The following is a 13,821-nucleotide window of genomic DNA, read 5'->3' as shown; positions in this document are numbered from 1 at the left end:
ACAGCTGCTATGACAAGGATATAGTAAGGGAACTCAAGTCTCATTCCAAATTAGTCAGTCCAGTTAGACCCTTCCATCTCACATATGTGATGTGGAATTTTTCTTACCAGTGTTATTCAACACACTCAAGAAACAGCCCTGGACATGTTATTTTACATATTTGAGGGTACTCTCCTAAAATATTAAAAAATGCTTATAGAGTTTTGCCCTGACAAGTTTTGGCTCAGGTTAATCTTTGCAAATTGAATTCTAACATGGCTTGTGGAGTAAGCAGCCAAAATACATGTCTTCCTTTGAACCAAAGGAGACATGTATTTATTTTATTTCCTTCCATTTACTCATATCCTCCTTTTCTTCCTGTTATTATTTGCAATATCATTCAACAATGCTGATTGCGGAACAGAAAAGAATGCGCTACTGTATTTTCCTTGGTTAATGCAAAAATAGTAAGGTGTTTTTCTTTCACTGCTACTTATGAAAGATATTCCAAAAATGCAGGATTTGCCTAGGGAAAAGATCTTATATACAAGTCTGTCTCATGTTGCTTTTCCTATGAAATATTGAATGTGAACATTAATTTCATTGGAATTTGAAAAGATGAACTTATTGAAAATAAAATTACATCTAGTGCTTATGGCTGAGGAAGGTAGATATTAAATAGTGTAATGTAAATCAGAAGATCGGCAGGAGATAAGTAATCTTGTGCAGAAGATCTGCATAGACTTGTAGGGAGACAAATCAACAAGAGTGCTGCTGTTAACATCTGTGCTAATTTGGAGATTATTATGGAAGGTAATAACTTGAAATAGTGCGTGCAAAAGCCTTTCTTAGTTACAGACCTTGAAAGCTGGGATCCTCTGAAAACCTTTGGACATTGCAAAATGACTTTTAACACTTTGTCATAAGTTCTGTGTGAAACGTACAATATTGTATTTTGAAGTGTTCACTGGGACTTATCACTTGCACATTTTGGGGTGGTGCTTCAATATAGAAGATAAATGCATCAACATGACTATAAAACATAGGCTAAAGTTTTGAGAGGAATCTGCATTTTGGTATTTGTGATTAACAAAGCTCATGCCAAGTCCTTCAAAGTGGGTGCAAAATACATGATGCGGTTAGTTTGCTAAAGCTGAGCAGAGTTAGGTCTGGTAGGTGCTTACATGGAAAACTGCTTTGGGATCTCATATATCTCATTCTGAATTTCAGAGTACAAGAATGTTAGAAATATAAATACAAAAAGTGAATGTATCCCTTTCCATAATTCTAATTAACCTGAGTTGGGAGAAGAGTGCAAACGTCCCATATCACAGAGATCTGTTATACTGATCATAGAAAAATGTTAGAAGGGGCTTATAAGGTCATTGAGTCCAACTCCCTGCTCAATGCAGGAATCCAAGTCAAAATATATCTGTTGTGTGAGGTTAAACCTCCTTGCCTCAGTCTCTTGCTTCAGAGTGTTTAAACGCAGATTGAATAAGATTGTGGCACAGTTCTGCTCTAGTAAGCACTTCCTTTGAAATTTGAGGTTTACTTTCATATGATTAAAGGATTTTGTGGTGTAGTTCAGCCATCTAGTGGTCAAAAGCAAAATTTACTACAAGTTGAGAAAATGTGCAGGTTTTGCTTCGTTAAAAGTATTTTGTACAGTTACATCGCTGAAGGGTTTCTGTTAAGATACTATAGCATCATATCACTAAGGAGGAAGCCTTGTTGAATACAGTGGAGCTTACCTCTAGTTCAACACCATATCATGTGTAAACTTCATGACTCCCGTCATGAATTTAACAAAATAAATGGAACACATTCTTATTGCGTGGAGGACGTAATCTGCTAACATTTAACAATCTTTGAGTCTTATGTTTCAGTGGAAGGCCAGCTCTTTATTTTATGTCCCAACTTTTCAGAATGTTCCAAGAGATACAACTTGGTACAATGCAAATGCTGTTTTTCTGTGCAGGACCCTTTTTCTTCCTACCTTCAATTCATTATCCTAGTAATTATATATAATATGTTTTAGTTACACTGTGCGATTTCAGTGTAATGACATCCTTCTGCAATCTTCCTCATTAATTTTTTTCTTTCCACAGATTATTTAAAGAACCTTTCAGAAGATTCAGCTGACTTCAGAGATACTAAAGGTAAGTCTTTTATAGTTAGACCTCTAGTTAAATGAAAAATAAAAATATTATTGAACACAGTAATTTATAATATTTGTTAGGCTGGTCAGTCATGGGTTATCTGAAGTGCAAAATTCTGTAAGGCTATATCAAAATTTATGGTTTAAAGTGATTGGGAAGGTGACTTTTCTAGTAAAGCCAGAAAATATCTGGTTAGGCTGGCATGACTGGAAGCCATCACTGGACTTAATGGGTCCTGGCAGTTTCTAGTTGCCTCAAACTGGAGATAACTAGAAGCTGCCAGGACCCATTAAGTCTTACAATTATCTTACAATTGGAAGATTTCAAATCTTTACACAGTCTGTATTTTTCTGGTATTTACTATGAATAGTGCACTACTGATTAAACAGTATAAATCTCCATTATTTCCTTTTAAAATAATAATTACAGTTGTAATTGATATTATTCAACCCACCTTACAAATCAGGTTTATTGTCAAAATTTACAGACTTTCAGGTATGTGCAATGAACAAATCAAATGAAAGCAATTGAAATAGCTCAATGCAACAAATGCTTCAAATGGTTTACCCAAATTCAACTGAAAATGCAACTTTTAATGAATTTTACAGTCTCAGAATTATTCAGTCCCCCTGAAGAGAATCCCTCACAACATCACAAATATGCAAAACAGATGTTATCCCAAGTATAACTGATACAACAAATCAAGGGCTTCAATAGTTGTACTAGGTGTGCTTGAGCTGGAATACATGAAATACCTGAACTGGCTAGGGTTTTGGTGAGTGTCACATTTGACTGCATGTTAGAAATATGGTTAAGTCAAAATAATGGTCCAAAAAGAGATCATTGCCCTTCACAAACAAGGAACAGGATACAAAAAGATAGCAATTGCATTGAACGTTCCTAGAGATACCATTGGAAGCATAGTTCATAAGTTCAAAGTTAAAGGAACAGTGGTTACACTAGCTGGACGGGGCAGTAAACGGAAGCTATCAATGACTGCAACCAGATTTCTGAGAAGACAGGTTAAGAAAAATCCTTGAGTTGATGGCAAAATCCCTGCAGCAGCAAGACCTGGTGACAACAGGCACTGAGGTTTCAGTTTGTACAGTCACTAAGGATGTACTAATTGCAGGTTTCCATGGCAGAACTCCAAGACATACACCACTACAAAAGCACAAGAAAAGTTGGCTCCAGTATGCTCAAAATCATATTTTAAAGCCACAGAACTTTTGGGATTCTGTTCTGTGGAGTGGTGAAACAAAACAAACTCTTCAGCCCAATGGATCAGCGGTATGTCTGGAGGAATAAGAATAAAGCATATACTGTATTGAAAAGAACAATCTGCCTACAGTTAAGCGTGATGGTGGCTTGGTGGTGCTCTGGGGCTGCTTTGCATCCTTTGGCAATGGAATCCTGCAGCATATGGAAGGCAAGGATTCATTGAAGAATCAGGAAATCCTAGAAGAAAAATGTCATGCCGTCTGTGAGGAAGTTGAAACTTGGACATCATTGGATCTTCCAACAGGACAATGATCCCAAGCTTACCTCAGATTGTGCCAAGGCTTGGTTGCAGAAGTAGTCCTGGGAGATTCTGCAGTGGTCCTCTGTCACCTCGCTTGAACCTCATAGAAAATCTCTGGTGGGATTTGAAGAAAGACATTGCAGCACGCAAACATAAGAATATTACCGAACTGGAGGCCATTGGTCATGAAGAATGGGTTAAGATTCCTCAGGAATGCTGCCAGAAGCTGGTGTCTGGCTGTGCATCTCATTTGCAGCAGGTCATAACAACAGTAGGGTGCTCTACTAAGTGCTGAAGATGTTTGCCATGAAGGGGGTTGAATAATTTTGAGATTGCAGAATTCATTAAAAGTTGCATTTACAGTTTAATTTGGGGAAGCCATGAAGCATTCATTGTGTTGTTATTTCAGTTGCTTTCGTTTGACTTGTTCATTGCAAACAGCTGAAAGTCTGTAAATTTTAACAATAAACCTGATTTGTAATGGGAGTTGAATAATTTTGATTACAATTGTATGTCCTGTCAGTTTAATTTTGACTTATGGTGAGCCTTTCCAGGGTTTTCTAGGTAGGTAGTAGTTGGAAGTAATTTCCCAGTCCCTTTTGCTGGGGATAGCGTAGCTTGCCCAGGGCTGCACGTGGTGGGGAACTGAACTTGCTGTTTAGTACTTGCTCTAGAATGGTGATCACTTTTTGCTATCAAGTTGTCCTTTGAATTCTGGCTTAATGTGAATGAGCATTCAATTCAATAGCTTAATTCCAAACAGGCACCAAGCAGCTTCGTGACTGTGTAGCACACACCAGTACCCCAAGACATTTGCTTGTCCTCAATAAGTCAGAATTCTAAAAAGATTAAAAAGAAATCTGCTTAATTTTGATGTTTGAGCACAGCCAAAATGTTTTCCTTAAAGCTATTGCAGATCCACAAACAATGTATAATAACTACAATTCTGTTTTGCTTTTAAGATGCACTTGCTGTTGTCATAGAGGTGGCCAACCATGCTAATGACATTATGAAACAGGGCGTAAGTAGTATTTTAATTGTGGGATATATATTGTTTTAAAAAATTAAACATTCACCTGTTTTATATTAATATAATTTTAGCAATGTCATTGTATCAGGCAAGTGAATGTTATATACAGCAATATATTGAGAAGTCTGTGTGCCTATTCTGTATTTTCCTGAATACAAACAGTGTATCAGTAGGCACAAAGTGTTTTACATACTCTCATACAATTAATTTGGCCCTACTGTGCAGATTCTATTTTGAGTTATCATACATTTAATTCTTATTTTCTCAGAAAGTTCAGATACGCAAGCAGATATAGTATTAGGCTGCAAACTGCCAACCCACAGTTCTGTCCTATGGAATTACCTCTCAGGAGAATATACTTGATCCCTTCAGTTTTAGACTATCAAAAAGGCTTTAAAAACTAGTATCTGTTAATTGAAGTACTTTTAGTGGAAATGGTGTGAAAAATTATGTAGAACTGAAGCTGCAGCTTGAAGCCCTGTGAACTCCTAACTCCTCTAATTCGATCTTGGAATATTTGTAGACCACAAGCTGAATATACGCCAACAGTGCAATGTGACTGCAAAAAAGGCAAATGCTATTTTAGATTACATTAGTAGAAGTATAGTCTCCAAATCCCATGAAATCCCTTCTTATTTAGCATTGGCTGTGCCTTATGTTGAGTACTGTGTCCAACTTTGGACACTGCATTTAAAAAAAGGATATAGACAAAGTGGAAAAAGTTCAGAGGAGGGCAACAAGGATGATCAGGGACTGGAAGCCAAGCTGCATGAGGAATGACTGAAAGAATTGGGCATGTTTATCCTTGAGAATAGAAGACTGAGGGGAGATATGATAACACTCTTCAAATACTTGAAAGATTGCCATACAGAGGAGGGGCAGGATTTGTTCTCAATCCTCCCAGAGTGTAGGACACTTTATAATGGGGTCAAGTTACATGAAGCCAGATTTCATTCTAATACAGGAAAACCTTCCTGTTAGAGAAGTACTACAATGGAACTTGTGAGGAAGTGAGCTATCCAGTGCTGGAGGGATTCAAAAGAAAATTAGACAACCATCTGTTAAATATACAGTGGTGCCTCACAGAATGGGCGCCTCGTAGAGCGATGAATTCGCTCTACGAGGCCGTTTTTGCGATCGCAAATGTGATCGCAAAGTGGTGCCCGTATAGGCGGGAAATCGCAGAGTGAAGGTCGGTAAGCTGCTTGCTTACCGACCTTCGCTTTGCGACCCGACAATCAGCCATTTTGGGGCTTCCGGCAGCGTTTTCGCGCCCTCCCCTTGCTTACCAAGGGCGCGAAAACGATGCGCCCCAGCCCCTTTTGGCGGTTCCGGCGGCCATTTTGGACCCGCCAGACAGCTGATCGCAGCCATTTTCGCGCCCTCATTCTGCGAGGGGAGGGCACGAAAATGGCTGTCGGCATCACTGTACGGTAAGTAAACGTGCCGATTGGAACGCATTAAACATAGTTTAATGCATTTCAATGGCTTTTTTACTCCCGTACAGCGATGTTTCACACAGTGAGGGTTAATCCGGAACGGATTAACCTCGCTGTGCGAGGCACCACTGTACTTTGATTTTGATTCCTGCAATGAACAGGGGTTTATAAGAACATAAGCCCTGCTGTATAAGGCCAAGGGCAGCAGTGATTTTTTGGCTGAGCAGTTAAATCAATTTTTCAGCCGTTTTGAGGTGGAAACAGGAACAACCATTATTCCAGCACCTACTGTCTATAATACATCACTAGAATCTACCAACAACAGACAACCACTAGTACTGCAGATTTCAGATGTGAGACGCGCTTTCCAGAATATTAACGTTCGAAAGGCAGCTGGACCAGATGGAATCATGGGACGAGTTATAAGGGGCTGTGCTGCAGAATTAGCTGGAGTTTTTACGGATATTTTCAATCTATCCTTGTTGCAGTGTTCAGTCCCCACTTGTCTGAAGACATCTATTATAGTGCCAGTCCCCAAGCAGTCAGCTGTGGTATCTCTCAATGATTATAGACCAGTAGCTTTAACATCTGTTGTTATGAAATGTTTTGAGAGATTGGTGCTGGATTACATTAAGGCTAGTCTTCCACCTTCTTTGGACCCATGGCAATTTGCATACAGGAAAAATAGATCTACTGATGATGCTGTGTCCATTGTACTCCATACTGTATTGAGCCACTTAGAACATCAGGGAACTTATGCGAGGCTGTTGTTTGTGGATTATAGCTCTGCTTTTAATACCATTCTACCAAATAGGTTGTTTTTAAAAATGATCAACCTGGGATTACCTCAGGAGATCTGCATGTGGATAAAGGATTTTCTGACAGATAGGCCACAGTCAGTAAGGATGGGATCTCACCATTCTTCTACCCTGATACTAAGTACAGGAGCGCCCCAGGGCTGTGTGCTAAGTCCCTTCCTCTATTCCCTGTACACACGATTGTACTCCACTGTATAACACCAATGCAATTATTAAATTTGCGGATGATACGACAGTGGTGGGGCTCATAAATAAGAACAATGAGTCTGCTTATAGAAAGGAAGTACAAAGGTTGATACTTTGGTGTAAAGAAAATCATCTCACACTTAACATCAAAAAAACTAAAGAACTCATAATTGATTTTAGGAGGAAGAGAAATGTACATTTACCACTGTACATAAACGGTGAGGAAGTGGAGAGAGTTGGTAGTTTTAAATTTCTGGGTACTTACATCTCAGAGGACCTCTCATGGACTATAAATGGCAACATGCTAATGAAGAAGGCACAGAAGAGGCTGTATTTCCTGAGAATGCTTGGCAAGTTAAATTTATCTCAGCATTTACTTCTGTCATACTATCGTAGCACCATTGAGAGTGTCCTAACCTATGGCATTCTGGCATGGTTTGGGAGTAGCTCTGTAGCGGACAAAAAAGCTCTACAGAGAACCATTAAAATTGCCCAGAATATCACCGGGCTCCAGCTACCAACCCTGGATGACATCTTCATATCCCGCTGTCTAAGGAAATCACATAGCATCCTGAGAGACTCTTCCCATCCTGCTTATAACTTTTTTGAACTGTTACCATTTGGCAGAAGATATAGAACAATTAAGACTCGGACCACACGTTTTCTCAATAGTTTTTATCCCAAAGCTATAATTGCAATTAATAATGAGCTTAAACACCACCAGTAGTGAATAATTAGTTGGACTGTGTTACTTGGCCTGCGGTGTAGATGTTTGTATTTTTAGTGGGGGACTTTTAGTGGGTGGGGAGTGTTTGGGGAATTTTATGTGTGTGCATGTGTCTGGTCTCTGGGTGTCTGTGAATTTTGTTGTATGTGTATATTCTTACAATGACAATAAATTATTATTATTATTATTATTATTATTATTATTATTATTATTATTATTATTATTATTATTATTATTATTATTATTATTATTATTATTATTATTATTATTATTATTATTATCTAGTCCAGCTTCCTGTATCTTACAGTGGCCCCATGTGAAACCCCAAGACAGGGCCAGGAAGCATTTGTGGGAGTGCCGTCGCTCCCATCTCCCTCTAAGGAAACTCAGACCTCTCCTCCGCCTTCTCCCCCCTAGGAAGGAAAGTAAGAAGGTGGACACTAAAGAACTGCAGGAGCTGAGAGACAGAGAGGGACAGAAACATCAAGGGGTAGATATCCGGGACTTGGTCTCGGGAATAAAGGGGTTAAACGTGGCGGTACAAAACTGTGAAGATTTGGCGGGAAAAGGGGAAAGGTCGATAGAGGCGGGGGCAGGAGATATAAGGGAGAAGTGGGAGGACATCCCGGGAAAAAGATTTGGGTCCAGGATACCTGGACAGGGAAATGGGAACAAGTTAAGGTTCCTCATGAGGAGGCTGAACAGCAAAGGTGCCGGGGTCAACAACCGCATCCGTCCTATTGGGGAGAGATGGATGCGAAGGACTGGAGGCGCCGTCTTCGTGAAGAACGTGAGGCGGTGGTGAGAGAGATCGAGGCCAAGAAGACATGGCATCTTACAGAGCTCCAGAAGATGGGAGTCCTCCCGGACCATGGCTGGCCAGTCCAAGAGGGAGTTCACCACTCTGGGGTTGGAGTGGAGATGAAGAGACGTTACCGCTATTAGCGGGTGAAGGGGAAGGAGGTGACCCCTCCGGTGGTAGAGAAAGTGTTATCTGGACCATGGGAGTTTGATGAACTAAACCCATTTGTTAATGATGTTTGGACACCCTTGCAGTCAAGGTTTCGACAGCAAGAGACATTAGACTCTGTTCACAAAGAAGTTACAGTTAATGTTGGAACGTTAATAAATGAAGAACATGTTGTTGAAGTTAAACCGTCTCGTACTTTATTGGGTGTGACAGAAGCCCCTAATAACGAACCCTCACACCCTACCAGATGCCTCTGGGAGCACATGAGACCTGTCTCTTGATACCCCTCCCCTGCATCTAGCATTTTGAGGTACCTTCCTTTTAGACCTGGAGATGATGCATCCCCATCATGGCTTGTAACCTGCGATGGACTTTTCCTCCAGGAATCTGTCCAATCCCCATTTAAAGGCATCTGGATCAGATGCCATCACCACATCCTGTGGCAAGGCGTTCCACAGACTAACAACATGCTGGGTCAATAAATATTTTCTTTTGTCCTCACTCCCCCAACACTCAATTTGAGTGGAACTCCCCTGGTTCTGGTAGTGCACGAGAAGGAAAAGAGTTTCCCTCTATCCACTTTATCCATCCCCTACATAATTTTATACGTCTCAATCCTGTCCCCCCTCAGGTGCCTTTTCTCTAGACTAAAGAGCCCCAGATGCTGTAGCCTTTCCTTATAAGGGAGGTGCTCCAGCCCAGTCATCATTTTAGTTGCTCTCTTCTGCACCTTTTCCAGCTCCACTATGTCTTTTTTGAGTGTGGCAACCAGAACTGTACACAATGCTCCAGGTGCGGCCTTACCAGCGTTTTGTATAATGGCATTTTAATATTGGCTGTTTGACTGTTTTATTTTCAATCCCATTTTTAATGGTTGGACTTGATGGCTTCATAGCTCCATTGTTCTGTGTGCCTGTTATTATATGATAAAACTCCTGTGCTAAATGTCAGGAAAATATGCTTTACATTCATATTCTCAGAATAAGGAAATATGGTTGAAACATTTGTGAGTTGAGCTGAGTTAAACTAAGAGTTTATAGTGTTTAAATAGAATTGTGTCAGTCAATCAACCAGGATTTTATCAGTGGCATATTTCTCATAGCAGCTTATTTACAATTATTTCAAACTTTCATCCTCTAGGATAACTTTCAGAAGCTTATGCGAATACAATACAGTTTAAATGGCCATTGTGAGATTGTGCAGCCAGGAAGGGTAAGTTCATTAATGACAATAAATATCAGATTATAAAAGAAAAAACATTCTGAAGGTGACTTTTTGTGACATCTCCAAGGGGTATTAAAAGTTTGTTCTTTGAATTGTAACTCCCTGAGTCTCGTAATTACTGCGGAATTCTTCGATCTGTAATCTAAAACAGTATACTGCATACTCTGAATTACAGGTTAAGATCTGAGTTCTTGTCTCCATCACCCATGTCTAACCATGACAGTGATGATGGTCCTTTCAATGGCAAGAATGCTGTCATAGTGTGAGAGATGACAAAGCAACCACCACCAGAATTAGTATTCTACCATTTGGTGGAAGCTTGATTAGGTATGAGATTGACAAGTTCTAGAAATGTGGAGGCCACTTCAATTGACTTAGACCAGCCATTCTCAGCCTTTTTTTCACCATGACCATAAGCACAATGTATGAAAAAATATAAGCCAAATCAAAATTGTGTAAGTCTCATAACCAACCTTATAAGATGGTATGTGAAGTGTTGTTTCCAGTCTGTGGCTCCCTTCAAAGGTGCTAGGGTCCCCATTGAGGATGGCTGAGTGACTTGTGCAACTACAAGCTAGAGATCTATATCCAGAGATCAACCTACTGTAGGTTTGCCTTGTCTGCCTTCTCTTGTCAGTGTTGGTTTTGCTAAAATCTGAGGCATTTGTTCCTTTCTTTCCTCCTTGTGCCAGAAGTAGGTCTCCTCCTCTGCTGCTTGCGTTAACAATAGCAGCCTTGTCATGCAGAATTATTTTCCTACTAATAATAACTGTCCCACTCCTAACAATTTTTATCTATCTCCTTCCTCGCTTCCAAGGACCTGATATTTTGATTGGCTCTTCATTAGGATATAACATCTTTAAATAACTCCCCCTTCTGTGCTAGAGTTCTTGCTTGCAGCAGCTGACTTCTGCATTTATTTATCTGCTTGAATATCCAGGTCTTTTTGAAAGAAGGAACATTGATGAAACTGTCCAGAAAAGTTATGCAGCCACGAATGTTTTTTTTGGTAAGGTGCCATAAGCATTTTTTTATATGTCTAATACTACCATGATTTTGCAATAATTTTGTAGCTGGTCACTCTATAAATATACATGACTAATATCTTCAGTAGCCAACATGGGGGTTCCAAAGATGTTCATAAGAGAGAAAACAGACTTAGGTTGCCATGTGAGAGCATATTGCATTGCTGTGAGCCCCACTGTGGGCAAGAGGAGAGGCAGACTGTACCTTCCATATACTGTATTTTTCCATGTACAAGTCTATACTTTTGTCTAAAATCTTTAGACTAAAAATTGAGGGTCGTCTTATACACGGAAGCAAGCTGAGGAAAGAACAAAAATAAGTGGAGGGGAAAGCAGGGATCAAAGTGATCCTGCAGGGATTTGATCCTTGCTTTCCCCTCCACTTGCTAAGCCCCACTTAGATTTCTTAATTTTGGGTTAGAAAAGTGGGGGTCGTCTTATACACGGGGGCATCTTATACACGGAAAAATACGGTACTTTTCTGAGCGGAGTGTATGCGTGTCTGTACATGGCTTACACATTTCGTGTGTGTTAAATATAATATAATCTCAATTACAATTTGACTATATTTGTATTGCAGTTTAATGATGCTCTGTTATATACAACTCCTATGCAATCTGGAGTGTATAAACTCAACAACATGCTGTCACTGGCGGGAATGAAAGTGAGTGAAGACATTTTTGCTATATTATATCTTGTAACATGTAGCTTGAATTCTTGCAACATTATTCCCTCCAACAAACATCTCTAGAATATGCTGAGGCAAACAAGATCAGCTTTTGTAGTCTTCTGTGGCCTTTACTGTAGAATTCAATCTTCAGTTCACTGATTAGCGAGTCCACATTTTATCTACTGGACCTTCTTGTGCCGTGCTTTTCAGAAGAAACTGAAAATAATTATTTCCAGTTTCTTTCATTTACATTGGTAGAATCCTCTTTGTTTTCCTACATAGTTTCATGTGCAGTGACACACACAGTAATTTTTTCTCCAGCATTTGTGTAATAGGATAGTCATTATCACTTTGTGCTCAAGTTTACATTGCTTTTATTTGGATGATCAGTGACTTGTGCAACTACAAGCTAGAGATCTAGAGGGCATCGTGCTTTGTGTTTTTTAAATACAGTGGTGCCCCGTATAGCGAGGTTAATCCGTTCCGGATTAACCTTCGCTATACGAAAACATCGCTGTGCGGGGCAGGAAAACCTATTGGAACGCATTAAACTTAGTTTAATGCGTTCCAATAAGTGTGTAAACTTACCCCCTCCAGCGATGTTTTCGCTCCGGTGGCCATTTTGGAGCCGCCGATCAGCTGATCGGCGGCTCCAAAATGGCCGCCGCATGACCCGAAATGGCCCCTATCAGCGTTTTCGCGCCCTCCCCTTGCTTACGGAGGTCGCGAAAACGCTGCAGGGGGGCATTTCGGGCCATCCGCGGCCATTGGGGCTGATCCGTATAGCGATCCCCAAAAAGGGATCGCTATACGGATTTTTCGTTAAACGGTGCACTCGTTAAGCGAGGCACCACTGTACGATTCTGCACAATGTGTTATCCTTTTATCCACTGTTTCTTCAAAGGCACTTGGGGCATATCCACAGTTTCTGCTTTCATGCTCCCAGCAACCTTGTGAGTAGATTCTGTGGCTAAATGAAGATTTTGACTTGGGTCTCCCTGGTCTCAATCAAATACTCTAGTTAGGCGATGACCCCGCTGTACAATGAAACTGCATGACGATGACTTTTTGCGATCGTTATAGTGATTCGCAAAACAGTCATTTCTGTGGGGGAATTCTGCAGACCATTTATTCGCAAGACAATTTTTTCCGATGATCGTTGGCTTCCTAAAATGGCTGCTCTGTGTTTTCCGGACCCATGCTTCGCAGGGCAGCCATTTTAACAGCTGATCGGTGCTCGCAAAATGGGCGATCTTCGCTGGACGACCAGGTATTTTCCTCATTGGAACACATTAAACGGGTTTCGATGCATTCCAATGGGGAAAGGCTTTTCGCATGACAACTATTTCACTTAACAGCGATTTTCCCGGAACGGATTATCGTCGTCATGCGGGGCACCACTGTATATAGAAAGAAAAAAACACACAGGTAGATTCATGTCTTAACGATCTTGCTAAGGGGAAAAGGGAGAGAAAGGTAATGGGATGAATATAGTCAAGTGCCATTACATATTCTTAAGCTTAACTTGGGAAAATTAGTTTATTTGGACTACAAATAGCTTGGAGGGACTGAGAGCTCTAGCCCAAAAAGTAATTTTTCCAAGCTCTGCCTTATTTTCCCATGAGAGATGGAGTTTAAAGACCCACTTCTTTAGGCAGGCTTTTAGTAACTGTGGCTGATTTCCTGGATGCTGTTACCGTATTTTTCGCTCCATAAGACGCACCGGACGTTAAGACGCACTTAATTTTTAAATACTGAAAATTAAAATAAAATAAAAATATATAAACAGAGCAAGTCCCACACTGGGACTGCCAAAAAAAATCACCAAAAAACAAAGCAACATAGAAACATGCATCCCATCCCAAATCTACCCTCCAAAACCCACCCAGAACATTTTTTAAAAAGTAAAAATTAAAATTATTTAATTTATTTAATATTTAAAAATTAAATACCAAAAAATGAAGTAAAAATAAATAAACAGAGCAAGTCCCATGCTGGGACTGCAAAAAAATCACCAAAACACAAAGCAACATAGAAACATACCCCCAGCCCAAATCTACCCTCCAAAA

General features: G+C 40.1%; 1 protein-coding gene across 2 annotated transcripts in view; it reads left to right on the top strand.

Moving 5' to 3' along the window:
* The window catches only part of FGD6 (FYVE, RhoGEF and PH domain containing 6), a 68,962-nt gene that overhangs the window by 42,945 nt on the left and 12,196 nt on the right, over positions 1-13,821 (top strand). For both annotated transcript variants that reach the window (XM_020815704.3, XM_078394834.1), the window contains exons 9-13: positions 2,091-2,141; positions 4,626-4,684; positions 9,974-10,045; positions 10,998-11,066; positions 11,663-11,746. In XM_020815704.3, the coding sequence (XP_020671363.3) occupies positions 2,091-2,141; positions 4,626-4,684; positions 9,974-10,045; positions 10,998-11,066; positions 11,663-11,746 (335 nt within the window). The remainder of the gene's footprint in view (positions 1-2,090; positions 2,142-4,625; positions 4,685-9,973; positions 10,046-10,997; positions 11,067-11,662; positions 11,747-13,821) is intronic.

This window comes from Pogona vitticeps, chromosome 5 (genome assembly GCF_051106095.1).
Source record: "Pogona vitticeps strain Pit_001003342236 chromosome 5, PviZW2.1, whole genome shotgun sequence".
Taxonomy (NCBI): domain Eukaryota; kingdom Metazoa; phylum Chordata; class Lepidosauria; order Squamata; family Agamidae; genus Pogona; species Pogona vitticeps.
This window is presented reverse-complemented; position numbering and strand designations above follow the sequence as displayed.